Genomic DNA, 22329 nt, shown 5'->3' with positions numbered 1-22329 from the left:
GCCATGGCCAGCGAAGAGCCCGGATCTCAATCCCATTGAGCACGCCTGGGACCTGTTGGATCGGAGGGTGAGGGCTAGGGCCATTACCCCCATAAATGTCCGGGAACTTGCAGGTGCCTTGGTGGAAGAGTGGGGTAACCTCTCACAGCAAGAACTGGCAAATCTAGTGCAGTTCATCGGAGGAGATGCACTGCAGTACTTAATGCAGCTGGTGGCCACACCAGATACTGACTTACTTTGTTCAGGGACACATTAATCAATTTCTGTTAGTCACATGTCTGTTGAACAAATCAGGGGGAATGGGAACCAGGTGTGCGTAATGAGACAAGACAGTCCGGGGTTGGTAGTAATGATCCAGCTCAGTGACTCCTATAATGCCGGTGACTTAGACCTCCGGAGCTGGTGAACTGAATGAGCAGCAGTGTACCGGGGAAATCCGTGACAATGTTCTAAAGGTCCACATCGGTGGCTTGTAGGCTATGCGTGGAAGATAGGAGATGCTAAATGTGTTTATGTTAATTAACGGTCAATTACCATGAGACTGGCAGTTATTTGCTTGACAATCACCGGCTGAAAAGAATGTCATGATGCCACAGCCTTATCCACAGAATCAGAACTCTGTTACTGGAATATTTGTGGTTGGGTCTGGCTGAAGTGCAGCTGGGTCATGCAGCATGATGTCACGTTCTGACCTTAGTTATTTTGTTAGGTCTTTGTTTTATGTTGTTTTAGGTTTGTTTTAGGTTTTTCTATGTTGTGTTTTGCATTTGGCCTGGTATGGTTCTCAATCAGAGGCAGGTGTCGTTAGTTGTCTCTGATTAAGAATCATACTTAGGTAGCCTTTTCCCACCTGTGTTTCGTGGGTGATTGTTTTCTGTCTTTGTGTATGTCACCAGACAGGACTGTTTCGTTTCGTGTCATTCTCTGTGTTGTGTTTATGTGTTTAATAAATTCATCATGAACACGTACCACGCTGCACATTGGTCCTCCGATCCTTGCTACTCCTCCTCTAAGAGGAGGAAAACGAATGTTACAGAATCACTCACCGCCAAAGGACCAAGCAGCGTGGTATCGGGCAGCAGCAGAAATCTCGGGACTCATGGACATTGGAGGAGATTCTGCACGGCAAGGGGCCCTGGGCACAGTCTGGGGAATATCGCCTCCCCAAAGCAGAGCTGGAGGCAGCGAAAGCTGAGCGGCGGTGGTATGATGAGGCAGCATGGCAGCGCGGCTGGGATGAGAGGCAGCCCCAAAAATCTATTGGGGGAGGCACAAGGGGAGTGTGGCTAAGTCAGGTAGGAGACCTGAGCCAACTCCCCTTGCTTACCATGGAGAGAGGTGGACCGGGCAGGCACCGTGTTATGCCGAGAGGCGCACGGTGTCCCTGGTGCGCAGGCATAGCCCGGTGCGTTACATCGCAGCGCCTCGTATCGGCTGGGCTAGAGTGGGCATCGAGCCAGGCATCTGGTCTCCAGTGCGTCTCCTCAGGCCGGGGTACATGGCATCAGCCCTACACATGTTGTCCCCGGTTCGCCAGCACAGCCCAGTGCGGTCTATTCCACCTCGCCGCACTGGCCTGGCTACGGGGAGAATCCAGCCAGGTAGGGTTGTGCAGGCTCGGTGCTCGAGACCTCCAGTGCGCCTCCACGGTCCGGTCTATCCGGTGCCTCCTCCACGCACCAGGCCTCCGGTGGCAGCCCCCCGCACCAGGCTGTCTCTCTGTCTCCACCCTACAGGTGCTCTCGCCTGACCAGCGCTGCCAGAGTCTCCCGCCTGACCAGCGCTGCCAGAGTCTCCCGCCTGTCCAGCGCTGCCAGAGTCTCCCGCCTGTCCAGCGCTGCCAGAGTCTCCGGTCTGTCCTGAGCTGCCAGAGTCTCCGGTCTGTCCTGAGCTGCCAGAGTCTCCCGTCTGTCCTGAGCTGCCAGAGTCACCCGTCTGTCCTGAGCTGCCAGAGTCGCCCGTCTGTCCTGAGCTGCCAGAGTCGCCCGTCTGTCCTGAGCTGCCAGAGTCGCCCGTCTGTCCTGAGCTGCCAGAGCCGCCCGTCTGTCCTGAGCTGCCAGAGCAGTCGGTCAGTCAGGAGATGCCAGAGCCGCCGGTCAGTCAGGAGCTGTCAGAGCCGTCCGTTACTCCGGTGCTGCCGGAATCACCTTCACTCCGGAGCTGCCGGAGTCTCTCGCCTGTCCGATGCTGCTGGAATCTCCCATCCATTCGGGACTCGTTGCTAGGGTCCCCAGTCCGAGGTCGGCAGCGAGGGTCGCCGCTCGAAAGGTGCCACGGAGGCGGGTTAAGAGGCGGAGAAAGACTATGGTGGAGTGGGGTCCGCGTCCCGCGCCAGAGCCGCCACCGCGGACAGACACCCACCCAGACCCTCCCATATAGGTTCAGGTTTGGCGGCCGGAGTCCGCACCTTTGGGGGGTCACTTTCTGACCTTAGTTCTTTTGTTATGTCTTTGTTTTAGGTTGGTCAGGGCGTGAGTTGGGGTGGGTTGTCTGTTCGTTTTTCTATGTTGTGTTTTGCGTTTGACCTGGTATGGTTCTCAATCAGAGGCAGGTGTCATTAGTTGTCTCTGATTGAGAATCATATTTAGGTAGCCTTTTCCCACCTGTGTTTCGTGGGTGATTGTTTTCTGTGTTTGTGTATGTCGCCAGACAGGACTGTTTCGTGTCATTCTCTTTGTTATTTTTGTTTTAGTGTTATGTGTTTAATAAATTCATCATGAACACGTACCACGCTGCGCATTGGTCCTCCGATCCTTGCTACTCCTCCTCAGAAGAGGAGGAAGACGAACGTTACACATGGCAATGATCCAAAACACATAATCAAGTCTTAATGAAAATGGTTAAAAAGCAACACATTTTAAGTTGTGGAATGCTCTAGTCAAAATACAGACCCAATCCCAATTGAGATATGTCAGGACTTGAAGCGAGCAGGTCATGCTTGAAAACCCACAAATGTTGCTGAGTTAAAGCAGTTCTGCATGCAAGAGTGGGCCAACATCCTCCACAGCGATTTGAGAGACTGGTCAACAACTACAGGAAGCATTTGGTTGCAGTCATTGCAGCTAAAGGTGGCACAACCAGTTATTGATTGTAAGGAGGCAATTACTTTTTCACACAGATACCACTAGCTGGCCTCCTAAATAGATACCACTAGCTGGCCTCCGCCCAGTACCGTGCCCTGAACTTAGTCACTGTTACTAGCCAGCCTCCGCCCAGTCCCCTGCCCTGAACTTAGTCACTGTTACTAGCCAGCCTCCGCCCAGTCCCCTGCCCTGAACTTAGTTACTGTTACTAGCCAGCTACCACCCAGTACTTTACTCTGCACCTTATAAACTGCTGCCTTTTATATATAGTAATATAACACGGGTCATTTGAATTATGTTTGCATACTGTTTTACCCACCTCATATGTATTTACTGCATTCTAGTCAAGGCTCCTATTTCCTATATAACTACAACTACACACGTGTTCTATTCACATACTGTCCATAATCTCGATACACACAAGCATATACATATACAATCACATTCTGGAGTCTGATATTGCTCGTTACAATATTTTTGTATTACTTTCTTTTTTATCTTTTATATTTGTTTTTTATTGTTTTGTGTTGTTAGGTCCTACTGCACTTTTGGAGCTACAAAACATAAGCATTTCGCTGCATCTGTGATAACATCTGCAGAATATGTGTACGCAACCAATACAATTAGATGTGAAGCTGCCTATTGTGCGGGTATTTTCTTCAATGATTTTGTCTGCATGAAATGTTTACAAAACAGTTATGCAAGTCGTCTGTTAAAATAGGCTATATACAGTGCAGGAGGGTGTACATACCCTAAAGGTATTGTGGGAACACGTCTTTCTTGTTCAAGTATAGTTCCTGTTTACCTTCCAACCACAGCTAACCTGTAGGAGCTTCTTTTTTTTTATTAATTAGGTTTCATGTGGTCTTTCTCTCTCTCTGCCTACATAGCTAAGAGTAACTGCCACGTTGCTCTGACACATCTCAATCCTCAAGTGACTTGAACATGGATTTACAACATGTACTGCAGACTGACATTTTGTCCATAATAATGGCCATAGCGGTTATTATTTTACTTTGGAAGTACATGGGGAAACAGAGAAGTTATGGACATTTGCCACCGGGTCCTTCACTAATTCCTCTTCTTGGTAACTTGTTACAAATGGATCTGAAACGACCGGACAAGTCCTACATGGAGGTCAGTTAAAAGCCACACGCTGTCTGATTTTCTCAGTCATAGATGGAGCTATGGAGGCAAGCGCTGCAGTCATAGATCAATATCATAGTTCTAATAATTTGAAGCTGAGTAACTGATTACATGTGCTGTCATCAGATACATGTCGTCTGATTACAAAAAAACTAACTGTAGTCAGTTACGTTACCACCCAAATGATTGTAATCAGATTAGAGCAACTTTTGAAAAACGAGATGACTAATTATTGGTTTACTTTTAAATTCAGAAAGGATGAATGCGAGAAAGACAACATTTGTTCCCCCATAAATGACATTCAATTCAGCGTTTAAAAAAGGCAAAAGTTTAAGTTTGTTCCACCTGAGCAAGTGGAACAATCAGAGACCAATATGATGACACACCAAATCCATTTGTTGGATCATTTTTATATGTTTCTATTGCCTCTTAAAGGGGCAAGTAATCAAAAATGTAACTGAAAGTAATCAGATAATGTTACTGAGTTTGTATATTCCAAAAGTTACATTACTGATTATAATTTGGGACAGGTACCTAGCAACATTCAGAAAGTAATCTACCCAACCCTGATCGTTTGTTTAGAGATAATGGGATTAAACAGCCTTATTTGGGGTTGTGTGGGGATAAGACAGTTGTACTAAGATCATGAAGCAGTTATAAATTATATTCTTCAAGAACCTCTCACCTCCTCTCATCAGCTCAGTAAGAAATACGGCTCAGTGTTTACTGTGTGGTTGGGCCCCAAACCTGTAGTGGTGGTCTCTGGCTATCAGGCCATCAAGGAAGCTCTGGTAGACCAAGGAGAAGAGTTCAATGGAAGAGCCAACCCTGCCATTACCCTGAAACTCTTTAACGAGCACGGTGAGTGAAATTAATGGAAGAGGGATGGTGTGACACACGTCATAGTCAATCTCTGTGAAAATTGACTTTTCTTAGAAGAGGGAACTACTGTGCTATATTCATCCTATCTGTCTGTGCCTCTGTCCTGTTGTACTCATCAATCTAGGGGTCGGATCAAGTAATGGGCAGAGATGGAAAACTCTTCGCAACTTCTCCTTGATGTCCTTGAAAAACCTCGGAATAGGATGCAGGAGCCTCGAGGAGAGGGTCCAAGAGGAAGCTAAGAGTCTAGTGAAAGCCTTCAGTGAATATGGAGGTATGTTGTTTAAGTCTGTGACATCTGTTTGTGTGTGTGTGGGTGTGCATCAAAATAGGCTGCGGAGGGGAGGACGGCTCATAATAATGGCTGGAACAGAATAAATGGAATGGCATCAAAGACATGGAAACCATGTGTTTGATGTATTTGATACCGTTCCACTAATTCCGCTCCAGCCATTACCACGAGCCTGTCCTCCCCAGTTAAGGTTCCACCAACCTCCTGTGGTGTGCATGCATGCGTATTTATGCTTGTCTGCTGTCTCTTCCAGATTCCACTGTGAACCCCAAAGAGCTCCTGTTCCATACTATCATCAACCTATTCTGGTCCATAGTCCTTGGGCGCAGGTTTGAATACAACGACCCAGAGTTTCAGATCTTCTACAAGCCTGTCTATACATACTTCGACATGCTAAAAAGCAAAGTGTCAATGGTATGGTAGCACATGCAGTGCCTTCAGAAAGTCTTCACACTTCTTGACTTCTTCCACATTTGTTTTGTGTTACAGCCTGAATTTTAAAAAACAACAACATGTCACTGGCCTACACACCATACCCTATAATGTCAAAGTGGAATGATGTTTTATACATTTCTACAAATGAATTAACCTCTTAAATGTAAAGTCCCCATATTTGGGGACCCTATTAGATTTTTTTATTCAATTCAGTCTGATATGAGAACGGTTGCCCCTATCTGCAAAAGCAGCGTGTCTGCGGAAAGCTGAATATATTGGCTATTGATCTGTGCCTTAAAATATTTGGTGTTACTTACTATCATGAATGGGTATGCGAATGTATAAGGGCAGGCCGAGCCAATGACCTCATTTCAAGATGGCTGCCACCTACATTCTGGTTAGAGTTGTGGAGCATAAACAAATTAAACACGGAATACGTCGATTCACACCGAAATTCGGGATTCCACAGATCATGAGGATATCTTCTTTGTCTGCCTGTGACCTACCGTTATTGATCACCAGCCCCGAGAGTCAATTTTTATTTTACGAGAGACGAGAAGCACCAAGCACACTGCATTACATTGTCAACAGATTTCATCGCTTTAATTTAATCTCTTTAGCATAAAAGATTGCTTCTCAAGGGGGCCAAACTAAGAATGTCAAACAGCTAAAAAAAAGGCAGCTATGAATAAGTATACCGACATAGAAACTTTAAATAAAATACTGGACTCGGATCAGGGGAGCGATTTGGACAATGAGTATTTCGACTCGGCCGACGAAGACTGCTTTCTAGAAGGATTGGATCCACTTTTAGATCTGTAAGTAAATTATTTTCATTACTTTATATAGCTAAATTAGTATATGTATTTCATTTTTTATTTTTAAGTTGTATGCTTTTTGTGCTTTGGATTTAGTTTACATAGGCCTCTGTAACAAGTCATTTCAATGTTACATAATTCTAAATTATTTATTGTCTATGTTTCATATTAGTTCACTGTTTGCTGTTAAAGGTTCCATCCTTGTAACTTTGGAAAGGCCACTAAACTCTCATAGCTGTTTATTTGTCTTTTTCACCTCTGCCTTTGTCTCCAAACTGTCACTGATTGCACTGTGTGTGCTTCACACCTATGTGAGTCACCGTACAGATAACGTTTAGGCTTGGTGTTTTTACTTTACAGTAATGTTGTTTTGTGAATTTAGTCAACAGTAATTGTGTGTCTTACAACAATATATCCCTGTATTTTATTCACCACAGAGTGGAGGATGCATGACATTTGGGAGCCACCCTTCCCCAGCAAGCACCCCTGCCGGTCAAGGTCTTCACCCCCCACTGCTATGTCAGTCACCCTATTGAAAAAGAAAATAGGGCTTGTGGCACCATTTGTCCTAACAGTTTCCCCAAGACCAAAGGTAAACAACATGACAAAGACAGCGGAGAGGGGGACCATACGTTGGAACAGGACTAACAAGCTGCTTTTTGTGAAATGGAAGGACACTAGGGAAGTAACCATGCTCACCACACAGCATAAGGCATTCAATAACAACCGTGTCTCAAGAAGGGTAAAAAAGGAAGAATGTCCCCGTTTCTGTGAAGGTCTACAATGCCAGCATGTGGTGTGTCGACCTATCTGATGCTTTCATTGTCTACTACCAGGTCCTCCACAAGACCAGGAAGTGGTATAATACTTTCTTTTTTTTACATTGCTACAGTAAATGCTTTCCTTCTCCACAAGCAGATGGCCAAAGCAAAAGGTCAAACCCCTCCTTCCGAGAGCAGCTGGTTTTAGAGATGGCTGAATTGGGGGTCCAAAGAAACCTCACAACCATCACAAGACCCCCCACTCAAGGTGAGCGCCACTATCCAACACACATGCCAAAAGACAAAAGGAAGAACTGCAAGCATTGATCAAAACACGATGGGAAGGTGCAATGGCGGATCTTTTGTCCGAAATGCCAGCTTTTTGTTTCCTGGCAGAGATGGACCGCTTCAAAGCCTATCACGACATGAACAAGCTACGGTGAATGTGAAATATAATCATCTACACCTGGGTTGTAAAACAAACACACATGCCATTTGTAAATAGTTCAGATTATTTATATTTTTGCACCTTTTTTAGTGAAGGACACGTGTGTAACCAAGTTTATGTTTAATAAGATATTTTATATATTTTCTGTTAATTTTATATCGTTTTTGTAAACAATTAATTAGTGTGTGGGACCAATACATTGGATATGTCTAGGCTAAACAGTCAGGCACTTTGGAGAGGTTGAAAAAACTCTTGGATATCCTCTATATGTCCCCGGACACCACCACAATGTTTGAGAGAGGTTGATGTTGTAGAAATGTAGTTTTATCGTGAACAATAACTTTTAGGCACATCCAGTGTGCAAAAACAGTGCAATTACCACATTCGGACACTTTGGAGTGGTTGAAAGGACACTTGAATGTACCCTGGATAACATAACACGACAATGTTTGAGTGAGGTTGACATGGTAGAAATTGTTTTTATACTGAACAAATAGCATTTAGGGATTGCAAATATGTAATAGCACTGGAATTATCTAATTTACAGACATATGCCATTTGGAAAGGTTTAGGGACACTTGGAAATGACCCGTGACCACCCCTGACACCACTTACTATAACATCTGCCCATTTCTAGTTGTTAGGTATATCAATCCCATTTTTTTCTGATATTGTTCACATGTTGTGGAAGCCGTCTGATGTCTTTCCAGCTCTGAACATCAATAATTCACTTATAGCTTGTCAATGAAAGATGACTTTCAAAATATAAAACAAAAAAAACTGTTATTTTATGTGTGCTTGATCTTGTGCATTCTGAACTACAACTCCTATGTGTCTTCTGATAATTTCCTCATAATCTCCCAGATGTCTTCTTTCCAAATATACCACGTTTTGGCATGTCCGAATCATGTAATTACACTTGAATAGCAGTTACTTTTGGGTATGTCTATTTAGGCGGAAACCTACATTTTGCCATTACATTTGAGGTTAAACATTAAAAGCTGAAATGTCTTGAGTCAATAACTATTCAATAGCCTAAATAAATTCAAGAATAAAAATGTGCTCAACAAGTCACATAATAAGTTGCACGTACTCACTTGTGTGCAATAATAGTGTTTCACATTATTTTTGAATGACTACCTATCTCTGTACCCCACGCATACAATTATCTGTAAGGTCCCTCAGTCGAGCAATTCATTTTAAACACAGATTCAACCACAAAGACCAGGTAGGTTTTCCAATGCCTCACAAAGGGCACCTATTGGTAGGTGTGTATTTTTTTTTTAAAGCAGACACTGAATATCCCTTTGAGCATTAATTACACTTTGTATGGTGTGTCAATACACCCAGTCACTACAAAGATACAGGTGTCCTTCCTAACTCAGTAGCCGGAGAGGAAGGAAACTGCTCAGCGATTTCCCTTTTTTTTAAAATGATTGATTGTATTGATACACAATCTAAAGCCTAATTAATAACTTTACCATGGTCAAGAAGATATTCAGTGTCTGTTTAAATAAATAGTAATTATCTACCAATCAATGTCCTTTTTTGCAAGGCATTGGTGGTTGAATCTGTGCTCGAAAAACACTTCTCAACCGAGGGACCTTACAGATAATTGTGTGTGTGGCGTACAAAGATGGTTTAGTCATTCAAAAATCATGTTAAACACTATTATTGTCCATGCAACTTATTATATGATTTGTTGTTAGGCAAATTTGGACTCCTGAACCTAATAAGGCTTGCCATAGCAAAGGGTGAATACTTTTATAACTTAAGACATTTTAGTTCTTTATTTTTTATTAATATGAAAACATTTATAGAATGTTCTTTTCACTTTGACATTATGAGGTATTTTGTGTAGATCAGTGACAAAGAAATCACAATTGTATCCATTTCAATCCCACTTTGTAATGCAACAAAATGTGAAAAAATCCAAGGGGGGGGGTGAATTCTTATGATATGCCTGTTATTTATCTACACCTGCTCTTCCAAACCATGGCTTGATTGTGTCTTGGATAATTATAACAAAAGTATAACAACCACCCTTTCCTTCCCATGTTTCCTATGTTGCTCCTCTTCCAGCTGTATAACATTTCCCCCAGAATCGTTGAGTGCTTTCCAGGAAAACACCAAGAGCTGTTTAAGGCCATAGACAAGGCCAAAGCTTACATACGACTAGAAGCAGATCGTCGCCTTAAAAGCCTGGACACCTCTAACCCCCAGGACTACTTTGATGTATTCCTGGTTAAAATGCTGGAGGTAAAACAGTGATTGATTTCTGGAATTTAATGTTAAACCTCTTACAGTATCAAAAATATGTAATAGCACCAACTAGCCACCAGAAAGCACTGTTTTCCTAAATATATGATCAATGATTACTTGTGTCTGAATCTTTTTTGCAAAGTCTAACTTTCTCACAAACTTTCTCATACATTTCCTATCAGTGTATGATTTAGAGGTATCTTCCAACTTTCCGTAGGAGAAAGATCAGCCAGGGACTGAGTTCAACTATGACAACTTGTTTCCGTGTGTGTGGGATCTGTTTGCTGCCAGCACAGAGACCCTGTCCTCCACCCTATCACACGCCTGTCTGATGATGATCAAGTACCCTGACATACAAGGTATCCTCTCTTCTGTATCACTGTTATTGAAGTTATACTCATTTATTGCAAATATAGCAAATAATACTACAACCCAACTTAATGGGCCAGTTTCCAGGATGCAGATTAAGCCTTTTCCTGGATTAAAAAGCACTATAATGAATGGAGATTCCCTATTGAACATGTTTTTAGTCAGAGGAATAATATGGGTCTGGAAAACCAGCCAAAGAAGAGCTGCAACAGAGAGTTTACATTATATACCATGTAAGCAGCACATACATGCTGGCATTTCTTCATTCTCAATACACTATAAACACGGTATATAAACAAACATACATGACAGAACCCAAATGCTATGAACGTCTATGACTGTCTCTCTTCCTCAGAGAAAGTTCAGAAGGAGATAGACGAGGTGATTGGCTCGAACAGAGTCCCCACGGCTGACGACAGACATAAGATGCCCTACACGGACGCTGTCATCCACGAAATTCAGAGAAGTATGTGTCTTGCTCCCACTGCTGTCCCTCACCAAATGACCCGAGACACAACGTTCCACAACTACCACATCCCAAAGGTGACCACCATTTCTGAAAACTTATCCCAAACGTCTATTATTTTTACCTGCTAAACTGCCAATTGTTTTATGTAAGTGCTCTTTTGTAATTCTTCCAGGGTACCACGGTGTTTCCACTGTTGTCCTCTGTGCTGTTTGACCCCAAACTGTTCAAGAAGCCAGATGAGTTTGACCCAGAGAACTTCCTGGATGAAAATGGACGCTTTAAGGAAAACAATGGATTTCTTGCTTTTGGACTGGGTAAGATCATGTTACAAGTGGCTAATAAAATAATATGAGACTGTGAAAACAAGAACCACTCCGTAGTAGCTCTCAGAGGAAAAGCCTCATCATCATCACACAATATACATACACATTGCTAAAATCTTGTTTGATATGTTTTGCATATCAAACAAGGCCAATGTGTTTGTCATATTTATTTATTTTTTATTTTATTTTTATTTAACCAGGTAGGCCTGTTGAGAACAAGTTCTCATTTACAACTGCGACCTGGCCAAGATAAAGCAAAGTAGTGCGACAAAAACAACACAGAGTTACACATGGGATACACAATCATACAGTCAATAACACAATAGAAAAATCTGTATACAGTGTGTGCAAATGAAGTAAGGAGGTAAGGCAATAAATAGGCCAATAGTGGCAAAGTAATTACAATTTAGCAATTTACACTGGAGTTATATGTGCAGATGAGGATGTGCAGGTAGAAATACTGGTGTGCAAAAGAGCAGAAAAACAAAACAAATATGGGGATGAGGTAGATAGTTGGTTGGATGGGCTATTTACAGATGGCCTGTGTACAGCTGCAGCGATCGGTAAGCTGCTCTGACAGCTGACACTTAAAGTTAGTGAGGGAGATGTAAGTCTCCAACTTCAGTTATTTTTGCAATTCGTTCCAGTCATTGGCAGCAGAGAATTGGAAGGAAAGGCGGCCAAAGCAGGTGTTGGCTTTGGGGATGACCAGTGAAATATATGTGTAGGTTTCAGTCCCAGGATTGTAGGTTGAGTACTGAAGGTAACCTCTCTGTCCCTCAGGGAAGCGTTCCTGCCTGGGAGATGGAATGGGGATTCCCAGGATGGTGCTCTTCCTATTCTTTACTTCCCTTCTTCAGCGCTTCACCTTCAGGGGCACAAAACCTCCAGAGGAAATTGACGATACTGTAGTATCCTACTTTATTGGCCGCCTGGCGCGCCCCTACACATGCTATGTCAAACTCAGGACAGCAAATATTTAATTGATAAAACAACTTTGAATCTTGATGAAATTCAATGCGATTTATTTTCTGAACAAGGAGGCTCAACAGCAAAGTGGTCATATCTTTCATAATTAATGTCTATTTTTTTTGTTAGATACAAAAAAACAAACAATAGACAAATACTTAAACTGGCAGATTAAGAATAATTTAATTTAAATTACTGGTGAAAATAACAAACATGTACATAAAAAGTGAATAAAAATAGTGTCCATTCATGTCACATATACAGCATGTCAGATTTGGTGCTGTTCTTTGTACTGTAATTGCCCCGTGATAACATATTCACACACAGTGAAATATCACTTGAGTGTCAGTGCACCCAGTTTACCCGTTGACAGGTATATAGAACATGTCGAGTTAAGTCAGAAGGTCATGTCCGTTTACGTAATACGTTCCACCCATGCCACAATGGACCCAATGTATTATGGGTCCAGGGTGACAGTCCAGCACTAACTCACTGCATGGTTCTAACGTAGGCATCCATGGAATCCACCACCCTTTGACCACAGTTTACTGTCCACTCTCCTAGATCCAGGTCACGGCACCACTGTAACACATACTAGCATACTAACTAACTCTATGCTACATCCAATAGTTTTTTTTATTATTGAAGAGTCAATGTCTGACATAAGCAGTTTTACAAACAAAATTCCAAAAGGTTACATGTGCTGTTGCCAAAGGTACATTATACAAGAGGATATGTGAAGTACAACGCTCAGTTTGTGAATGCTATTTCAGAATTTGTGAGGTTCAGCCAAGCCACGTTGGAAATTAAGATAATATCACACACACACACACACACCATTCGAGTAATGATTTTTGCCACCAGAGGCATCGAGGCAAGCACCAGTAATGACCTTAGTAGGAATACTGCTAGTGAAAAATATGATCAGTTCATTTGTATGACATAATACATTTTGATGACACTGAGAGATGGATGGTGGACATGCTTGGGTAATGGGTTGGTCCCATTTGGAGTGAATGAGAAGACAGAAATATAGGGAAGTTGACAGCTGCCTGGTTTAATTGCCTATAGAACCACTGTTCAACCGGGGGATAGCGACTAGGTGCAATGTGACCCTCAAATGACAAACCGTAAAATGAGTTGAGGGCTCTGGATGCTCAGACAGATCCATACACACCGAGTAGTCAAGCTATATCTGGAGAAGTTAGGGTTGCGCTGTGTTCGTTTTAGATTGAGACCCTTCTTTAAATAGGAGTAGGAGATTGTTAGCTGGGTTCACACACAAAAATAAGTGGCCTTTTAGCGAAACTCATGTTGGTTGATTGGTATTTCAAATCTTCACTAAGGGTGAGTGTGTAATCAGGGCAAAACATTTTGTTTGTCACAGATTCCAGCCTAGAGAACTGAGTTTGTTTCATCCTTGCACAGATATATGTAATGTAACAGACGTCTTCACATAGGATGAATAGAATGGATCCTAGCTTTGCAAACATGCCGTCAGACACATACAGTGCCTTGCGAAAGTATTCGGCCCCCTTGAACTTTGCAACCTTTTGCCACATTTCAGGCTTCAAACATAAAGATATAAAACTGTATTTTTTTGTGAAGAATCAACAACAAGTGGGACACAATCATGAAGTGGAACGACATTTATTGGATATTTCAAACTTTTTTAACAAATCAAAAACTGAAAAATTGGGCGTGCAAAATTAGCCCCCTTAAGATAATACTTTGTAGCGCCACCTTTTGCTGTGATTACAGCTGTAAGTCGCTTGGGGTATGTCTCTATCAGTTTTGCACATCGAGAGACTGAATTTTTTTCCCATTCCTCCTTTCAAAACAGCTCGAGCTCAGTGAGGTTGGATGGAGAGCATTTGTGAACAGCAGTTTTCAGTTCTTTCCACAGATTCTCGATTGGATTCAGGTCTGGACTTTGACTTGGCCATTCTAACACCTGGATATGTTTATTTTTGAACCATTCCATTGTAGATTTTGCTTTATGTTTTGGATCATTGTCTTGTTGGAAGACAAATCTCCGTCCCAGTCTCAGGTCTTTTCCAGACTCCATCAGGTTTTCTTCCAGAATGGTCCTGTATTTGGCTCCATCCATCTTCCCATCAATTTTAACCATCTTCCCTGTCCCTGCTGAAGAAAAGCAGGCCCAAACCATGATGCTGCCACCACCATGTTTGACAGTGGGGATGGTGTGTTCAGTGTGATGAGCTGTGTTGCTTTTACGCCAAACATAACGTTTTGCATTGTTGCCAAAAAGTTCAATTTTGGTTTAATCTGACCAGAGCACCTTCTTCCACATGTTTGGTGTGTCTCCCAGGTGGCTTGTGGCAAACTTTAAACAACACTTTTTATGGATATCTTTCAGAAATGGCTTTCTTCTTGCCACTCTTCCATAAAGGCCAGATTTGTGCAATATACGACTGATTGTTGTCCTATGGACAGAGTCTCCCACCTCAGCTGTAGATCTCTGCAGTTCATCCAGAGTGATCATGGGCCTCTTGGCTGCATCTCTGAGCAGTCTTCTCCTTGTATGAGCTGAAAGTTTAGAGGGACGGCCAGGTCTTGGTAGATTTGCAGTGGTCTGATACTCCTTCCATTTCAATGTTATCGCTTGCACAGTGCTCCTTGGGATGTTTAAAGCTTGGGAAATCTTTTTGTATCCAAATCCGGCTTTAAACTTCTTCACAACAGTATCTCGGACCTGCCTGGTGTGTTCCTTGTTCTTCATGATGCTCTCTGCGCTTTTAACGGACCTCTGAGACTATCACAGTGCAGGTGCATTTATACGGAGACTTGATTACACACAGGTGGATTGTATTTATCATCATTAGTCATTTAGGTCAACATTGGATCATTCAGAGATCCTCACTGAACTTCTGGAGAGAGTTTGCTGCACTGAAAGTAAAGGGGCTGAATAATTTTGCACGCCCAATTTTTCAGTTTTTGATTTGTTAAAAAGTTTGAAATATCCAATAAATGTCGTTCCACTTCATGATTGTGTCCCACTTGTTGTTGATTCTTCACAAAAAAAATACAGTTTTATATCTTTATGTTTGAAGCCTGAAATGTGGCAAAAGGTCGCAAAGTTCAAGGGGGCCGAATACTTTCGCAAGGCACTGTAGACCTGCATACCATCAACACACATACAGTAGAATACTTGAGCATTTTGTAGCTGTGGTTCATCATGTAGAGAGCCATTTCCTATTGCACCATAGTGCATAGGCCACATGACAGCAGGGGTACTGGGGACTGGGACCTTAATTCCCAGAAGCAGAAAAGAGATTCCCTCTAGGCATGTTACGACCTGTGTTCAGGGGAATATAAAACTGTCAGCTGGGTGGTAAGTGGTTATGGTTAGTCTGGAAAACCTACAAGAAAAAAAACTATTTGCGGAGGAGGGTAACAGGCTACCAGAACTCACCACGATAGAGATCATTTGCATTTCAGATTGCATAAGCCTGTGATAAATCGAGAAGATGAAAGAAGAAGGTGCCACAGACTACGCCATTCCAGTTATCGTCTTTTCATTTGCATGTAGATGCAGCGCTTAAAAGACCTCTGGATTACGTTCACCTTCCATTCTGTTAAATGGAAAACGATGTCAACAGGACCTTACAAATCATTCAACCCATTTTGACAGTGCGTGTAATCCGAGAATTTCTCTTTCTCATTTGCAGAAGTCATGCCTCACACACAGCCACCACCATGATAGTAATGCGCCTGCCTTAAGGTCTACGATATTGCGTAAGAACGCCGTTCCTTTGCTCACTGTATCCAGTTAAGCCTATAAGGTTGCAGTAAATGTATGACGAGTGAGCAAGGGGCGTTAGAGATGTTCAACGATTGGGTGAGAAGAATTCAAAACACCGTGTTGCCAAGGGAAACCATAGAGTTTTTGCGGCTTGCTCACTGGGGAAAGACAATATTGGTTTTACTCACCTCACCTTGCCTTCTCTAAGTCCCTCACTGAGTTTGTCCGATACCAACATATAGACACACTATTGTTAGAATTATCCATTGCACACGAAAAGACGGTCCACGGTTGGCACATAACGTTTCCATTTTGTCCACTAGTAGAGCAAGAGGTAGAAAACAAAAGAAGCAAACCCCCAAAACAGTCGAATCAGAGCAGATCAAGGTTGGACGGTGTTAATTTCCTAATTGAAGAAGCTTTCCTCAATATCTGGAAGTCCCATAGGGCGGCGTACAATTGGCCCAGCGTCGTCCGGGTTTGGCCGGGGTAGGCTGTCATTGTAAATAAGTTAAATAAAGGTAAAATAACATTTTAAAAAGTCAATCTAGGTCGATTGAGGCGATATTGCACTTGGGATGGGTCATCTTATCTGCCACTGAAAACCTATAGGAGTCACAACACACAGCCTGATTGGCCAGTGCAGAAAAAACATTCTGGCAATCATCCAATGAGTCCCGGATCATGTTCACACAACTATTAAGACATGGGTTCGATGAAACACCAACTACAGTCGGCCACATAGATCTGGAAGTACACAACTGAAGCAGGCAGGTTGTCTGCTTTGGATTCCACCCACTAGAAATTACAAAGGTAGCCAGCTAGTCGTTATCCCCCTCGCCGAGCCACTCAGCAGTAGCTCTCAGAGTATTTGATAGCTCCCTCTCCGCCCCCTTTTTCCAGCGGAGCTCCATCAAGGCCGTTCAGCACCTGCTTGCGGGCGGAAATGTAGCAGTAGGCCTTTCCCTTCTTGGCCCCTGGGTGGTGGTGTGGGCGTGGGTGGGCATGCGGCCCCGAGGCGGAGGCGTCCGAGAAGAGGTTGTGGGTATCCTCCTGTGGACAGTCAGGCTGGCAGGGCGGGTCGTGGTGGCACTGCCCGCCGCCGGTGCCCCCCTGTGGCGTGTTGCTGCCCGTGTTGCGAAGGTCGTCCAGGACGTTCATGCCCAGCTTCCATCGCTGCCACTTCTTCTTTATCTCTGACTGCACCTGGGAGAGATGGAGAGAGATGAACGAGGGAAGGTAATGAGTTTTTCCTGACCTTATGATCTGACCAGGTTATAAATTGTATCTAAATTTGATCTTTATTCTCTTTAAGCACTACAGTATGTATGCTACCTCAACCAAACTAGGCCATATCTCAACAGGAAATACATCAGACATTTCATGTCACACAGGGGCCTAACCACTTCTTGACTCTAGACATGGCTGGAACCCTCAGTGACATCACCATTGCCCTGTGGACTTAGATAGTGAGCTTCTCTGTGTGACAGCTAACCCACAGTGACAGGGTGACATACCCAGCAGGTCACAGAAAGCGCTGGCTTCTCATAGGAACAAACAGAGACGAACGTGTCGTAAACTCAGGTGCTACGGCTGTTCAAGTGCACTCATTTTGCCCTGGGCTTTGTTGAGAGCACACTTCACTTCCTTACTCACCTCTTTATTGACGAAGCAGTACAGGATGGCAACCAGTAGACCCTGTGGGATGAGAGAGTGAGAGGCATCAGAAGAAGAGAGAGGTAATTAATCTTCCCCCCTCTAACACATACAGTACCTAACAGAAGCACCGCAGAGAGAAAGTTCATGGAGTAACAAGCAAGAGTGCATGCGGGGACCGGACACATGCACACTCACTCACACAGCATGCATACCCAAACACACCCCCATATAGACAAATAACTTTTGTGTCTCATCATATTACCTGGAAAGAGTTGAAGAAAAGTTCAAAGAAGAGGTTGATATTTCGGAGGACGCCCTCGGTCTGTTCCTCTGACATCACGGCAAAGACAACCTCATGGATGCCGAGGAGAGGGATGAGGGTCAGAGTGGACTTAGCCAACCTGCACACACAGAGCATCCTTTACAGAGCCGAGCAAGGGCAACTATTAGAGAGGTCTGTTTGGTCCTATATGATGAATCGCTTCATCAATGACATCAATGGATGGTTCACTTTTCACACAAACACATAAAACGCCAAACAAAGAAAGCCACAACCTCCACACCTGGACTCAGAGCAGGAATGTTAAGTAACGGCTTCAAAGCATCTTGGGAAATCAGAAAGGCAATTCTCTTCCCATGACTCTTTTGGTGGCTCAGAATCAGTGCATCAGCTGCACCTTAGATTCCAATCAGACTCATGTTGTCCTGCGTACCTCGAAGCCAGGCTTAGTTCAGAGGATTATGCATGCAACTGGTCTCTTGGATGTGGCTGGTTTCCTAAAAAAAAAAAAAGTATATACACCGTCTCCAAGGACCACGGCTCACAATCAAAGGACGGGAAGGCCCCCGTTGAACACCACAGAAACATCAAATGTTTCCACAGCTCCCTTTACGCTGCATACTACGAAAGGGCAAGTTAACTTAGTGATGGATTATTGAGGCAATGGATGTCAACGGAGTTTGGAGCAACAAAAAGAATTGTGTGGATAGTGTCATGTCATCCTAATGTCTGCTGACCTCGTGTGTTTAGGCTGGAGGATAGGTGACAACGGCGCTGCCCGAGGTACGGTAAGGTGCCGTGAATGCGACAGTGTTTAACAAGGTATGACATAGACAAAGTTACGTGACAAAGAAACACATAAAACACGTGTAAGCAATGAGTTGACTTCATCAGTTTTTATAAGATACAATACAGTGTTTGTTTTGTGTTTTCATTTTGATCTGCTTTCATGTCATTCATGGATTAGAAGGAGCTGTATCTTTCTTACCTGAATTTATAATCGGTGTACCTCATTTGGTTTGCCTTCAATTTGGAGACAAGGATCTGTATGATCCGAATAAATATGAAAAAGTTGACCTGGAATAATAAAATAAAAAAATATAAATTAAACACAATCAACATCAAACCACCAAGTATTAGCTTTACTAATGTCAGAGAGAGAAAAAAGGGTGTGTATCCAAATAGGTCTGTTCTGTTCTCTGGCATTTCAGTATTATATGACTGTTGAAGCAGGGTGAATATGTGAGAATTCCACAATAAGTTTGAGTTCCAAAGTCAGACTGCAACATGTTAGGGGTATTAACTGCAAAGTCCAGGTGACATAGTGCAACTGCACGTCGTATTACGTGCAAATTACTCCTATTTACTTAACCTTTATTTTGACAGGCTGCCATGCTATTTTACAGATGAGCCTTGTAATTGTAAAAATATACACATCAATACAATGAAAAAAGTAAAACAGAGATAGAAAACACAGTCTATGTCTAACATTACTAACTATGTCAAAAGATGTTAGGCATTTAGACCTTAGGGGAAATGTGAGAGTTGTGGGACAAATTACAAATCATCTGTGGCAGGAGAATCCTCATCTCTTCTGGCATGTTGCTTCTGATGCAAAATACCGTAGAAAAAAATGATATTTTCCTCCTCTCAGAGTTTCACTGAGAGACGCTAATTAAACACTCTTTAGATCAAGCTTCAAGGAACATGTTAAGTGTTACTAAGAAAAGAACAGAAACCAAGTGACATTCATTTTGTCTTCTGGGTTGATGAGTCATCCATTAATTTTAATGTACAGTGCATTCCGGAACCAAAACATGCCCACTCAGCTTTCACATTCGCACAATTTCCCCAGGCTTGTCATGGTCTGCTAACTTCAAAGAGACAAGACTGCAGGGGGAAGAGGAGAGGAGCGGTGGGTTGACGAATGAGTAACCCCTGGACCCCATTGCTTTAGGGCACACAGCACAGTCGACACACACACACGTTACACACACACTCACCAGAATGGCCAGGAGGATGGGTGTGCGGATGATCCACCAGTACGCCATGTTCTCATTGATCTCCCAGCACCTGGGAGGAGATATGTCACAATCTCTCGGAATTCTGTTTTTAGTAACAGATGATGAGGAAATAAGATTGAATGGAAATGAGAGTGACTCACCGTGTATTCTCATACAGGTACCGCACTATAATCCAGGGGACCACAAATAACACTGGGGATCCTACACACAGTGTCATAAACCATACATTACTGTCAGGAAACAGCATTTACATTATTTATCATGCGTGTGTGTGTGTGTGTATATCTACCCCAGCCGATGAAGAGGTATCCACAGAAGTAGCTGTTCTCTGAGAAGACCATGAGCACCAGCAGGTTGTGAAGGTACAGGCCCTCCACCAGCAGCCAGTAGTAGTTAGCCCCCACACAGTACTGCATCAGCACCTGGGCCACACGGCAGCCAGACAGGGCCTGGGGGCAAAGATCAGGGGTCAAATGTCAGGGGCGGAGGTCAAGGATGGCTGTCTAATGTATGAGAGACGAATTGTGTCTTTAAACGGTACGCTCGAGTGTGTGTTTCTGTAACGTGCGTTAGTGTGTACAGCCTTTGGTTCCGACCTTATCACTGAGGACGTTGGACACGTCTCTGTTGTCTCTGAACTCTGGGGTGTCCCTGGTGAGGACAGCATCTCTGGTGAGGATGGATATGGCTCGCAGGATGAAGGACGCAAACAGATTGGTGTGGATATAGTTCCTGGTGCACCTTAGTTTCCTAGGGTACAACGCTTGACAATGAGATTACTGTATCGCAAAATTCTTTCCAGAATCATGTACAGTATATGTCATGTGTCAAGTGTAGGATTTTAATTTGATCACTCTTTTGTTGATGAGAATTTTCATGCACAGTGGGGGTGTATTCAAAGTTTAAAAAGGCTTCTAAAGTTTGTAATTCCACTTTAAAATTTCAGAACTTGCCATAACAAGAAATATCCATTAATTATAATCTACATAATTCACATTTCCTCTTGCTGCAGGATTATTTTCCTGCTGTAGCAAACTGGCTCAAATGAAGATCTGTATGATTTACATTTACCTAATTCACATCAGATGACTAGAAGTGAAGCCATTTCCTTAGTCCAAACAAACAGTCCCATAGTCAGAGTCAAATCCTGACATATAAATAACGACTGTATACTGTTTATGACTGTGGTCAGAGCCAGCATTTACCTGAAGATGAGCAGTATGATGAGGGCCAGGGAAAGGCTGGCCAGGGACAGAGAGTAGCCCACAGTGTACATCACCCGGAAGTAGGCCAAGATCACCATCTGGTTCTCCTGTGGACAAACAAAGACCTGCACTCAAATCCCAAGTAGACGAGGGAACAACATGACCCTGTTTTCACCTATAACTCTCTGACTCTATTGTTGATGTGCTGTGCTGTACTAATGTCCTGTCCTTTTGGTAGAGTGCAAACAGGGACACAGATACAGACGAAGCAGATGCACTGACCACAAAAAGTCCTCTTGTCTTGTTGCCTATTATGCCTTGGAAAATGTTCAAAAAACACTTTAATGATGCCCAGTACACTATAATAAACTCCTATTAAAAATGCACATTTACACACCAATCGTGGGGGAAAAAATGCATTGGAAATATAGGGAGCGTTATTTAATTCACTGCGAACAGCGATCAGCGTTTGCCAACCTATTTTTCTTATCATCAGGGAGTCTGGCTGCAGACTGGAGTACATTTCAGCTGTGGGGCCAATGAGGCAAAGCAGCGTTGCATCATTGGTTGCCAGCAAAAACATAACCCCTAGGTGACGGCTGTCTCCCTCTTCATAAAGAGAGGACTGTGTGTCTCTCAGAGCTCACCCTCACACTCTGAAGCCCTGGCAGATCTATAATCCAGTATGTAGTACTGACTGTAAGGTTCTGTATTTAATTTCCTTTCCTTGTGTTCTGTTTCCTTGTGTTCTTGAACGTAGCCCTGTCTTTCATTTTCGTTCATTGATTTCACCTGTGTGAGTTACTCACCTGGTCTCATCAGCTCCTTATTTAGTTCAGTACATTCTGTTTGTGCCTTTTGTGAGGTATTGTTCGTTTTGACTCTACTCAGTCTTTTCCTAGCTCGTTTGTGAGAACCAGTTATAGCCTTCAGTCCTAGTTTTGATTCACCTGCCTGTTTGCCTACCTGTGTATGACCATGATTCCTGCCTTCTGCGAAGGCGAAATAAACACTCACGCTCTGCGCGTGAATCTACACCTTTTTCCTCCTGAGTATTCATTACACTGACAAAAGTAATGACATCTTTTTTGTTGATGTAGTAAATGGGCCATTCATTACTGAGCTCGTAATGGAGTGC

The 22329-nt window shown here is 43.1% G+C and overlaps 2 protein-coding genes across 3 annotated transcripts in view; one reads left to right on the top strand and one right to left on the bottom strand.

Annotated features, from left to right (window-relative positions):
• Positions 1 to 3869: 3869 nt before the first annotated feature.
• Positions 3870 to 12524, top strand: LOC110503307 (cytochrome P450 2M1-like). Its single transcript, XM_036961066.2, has 9 exons — positions 3870 to 4220; positions 4928 to 5090; positions 5236 to 5385; positions 5657 to 5817; positions 9948 to 10124; positions 10345 to 10486; positions 10852 to 11039; positions 11138 to 11279; positions 12072 to 12524. The coding sequence occupies exons 1-9, from the start codon at positions 4029 to 4031 to the stop codon at positions 12269 to 12271; spliced, it is 1515 nt and encodes a 504-aa protein (XP_036816961.2). The 5' UTR covers positions 3870 to 4028; the 3' UTR covers positions 12272 to 12524.
• Positions 12416 to 22329, bottom strand: part of LOC110503606 (glucagon receptor) — a 37060-nt gene continuing 27146 nt past the window's right edge. The window contains exons 6-14 of one of the 2 annotated variants that reach the window (XM_021582023.3): positions 21192 to 21298; positions 20583 to 20736; positions 20276 to 20435; positions 20127 to 20187; positions 19966 to 20035; positions 18951 to 19039; positions 17945 to 18083; positions 17680 to 17721; positions 12416 to 17229 (exon numbers count right to left, since the gene is read on the bottom strand). In XM_021582023.3, the coding sequence (XP_021437698.1) occupies positions 16873 to 17229; positions 17680 to 17721; positions 17945 to 18083; positions 18951 to 19039; positions 19966 to 20035; positions 20127 to 20187; positions 20276 to 20435; positions 20583 to 20736; positions 21192 to 21298 (1179 nt within the window). In that variant the 3' untranslated portion in view covers positions 12416 to 16872. The remainder of the gene's footprint in view (positions 17230 to 17679; positions 17722 to 17944; positions 18084 to 18950; positions 19040 to 19965; positions 20036 to 20126; positions 20188 to 20275; positions 20436 to 20582; positions 20737 to 21191; positions 21299 to 22329) is intronic. The other variant, XM_090218173.1, reaches the window with a different exon arrangement.

The sequence above is a fragment of the Oncorhynchus mykiss genome, chromosome 24, assembly GCF_057628025.1.
Source record: "Oncorhynchus mykiss isolate SJ-2025 chromosome 24, ASM5762802v1, whole genome shotgun sequence".
Classification (NCBI taxonomy): Eukaryota; Metazoa; Chordata; class Actinopteri; order Salmoniformes; family Salmonidae; genus Oncorhynchus; species Oncorhynchus mykiss.
This window is presented reverse-complemented; position numbering and strand designations above follow the sequence as displayed.

Coding starts and splice junctions, on each gene's coding strand:
- LOC110503307 (XM_036961066.2), top strand. CDS start 4,029: ATGGATTTACAACATGTACTGCAGACTGACATTTTGTCCATAATAATG. Junction 5,091..5,235: donor GAAACTCTTTAACGAGCACG/GTGAGTGAAATT, acceptor TCATCAATCTAG/GGGTCGGATCAAGTAATGGG. Junction 10,125..10,344: donor TCCTGGTTAAAATGCTGGAG/GTAAAACAGTGA, acceptor AACTTTCCGTAG/GAGAAAGATCAGCCAGGGAC.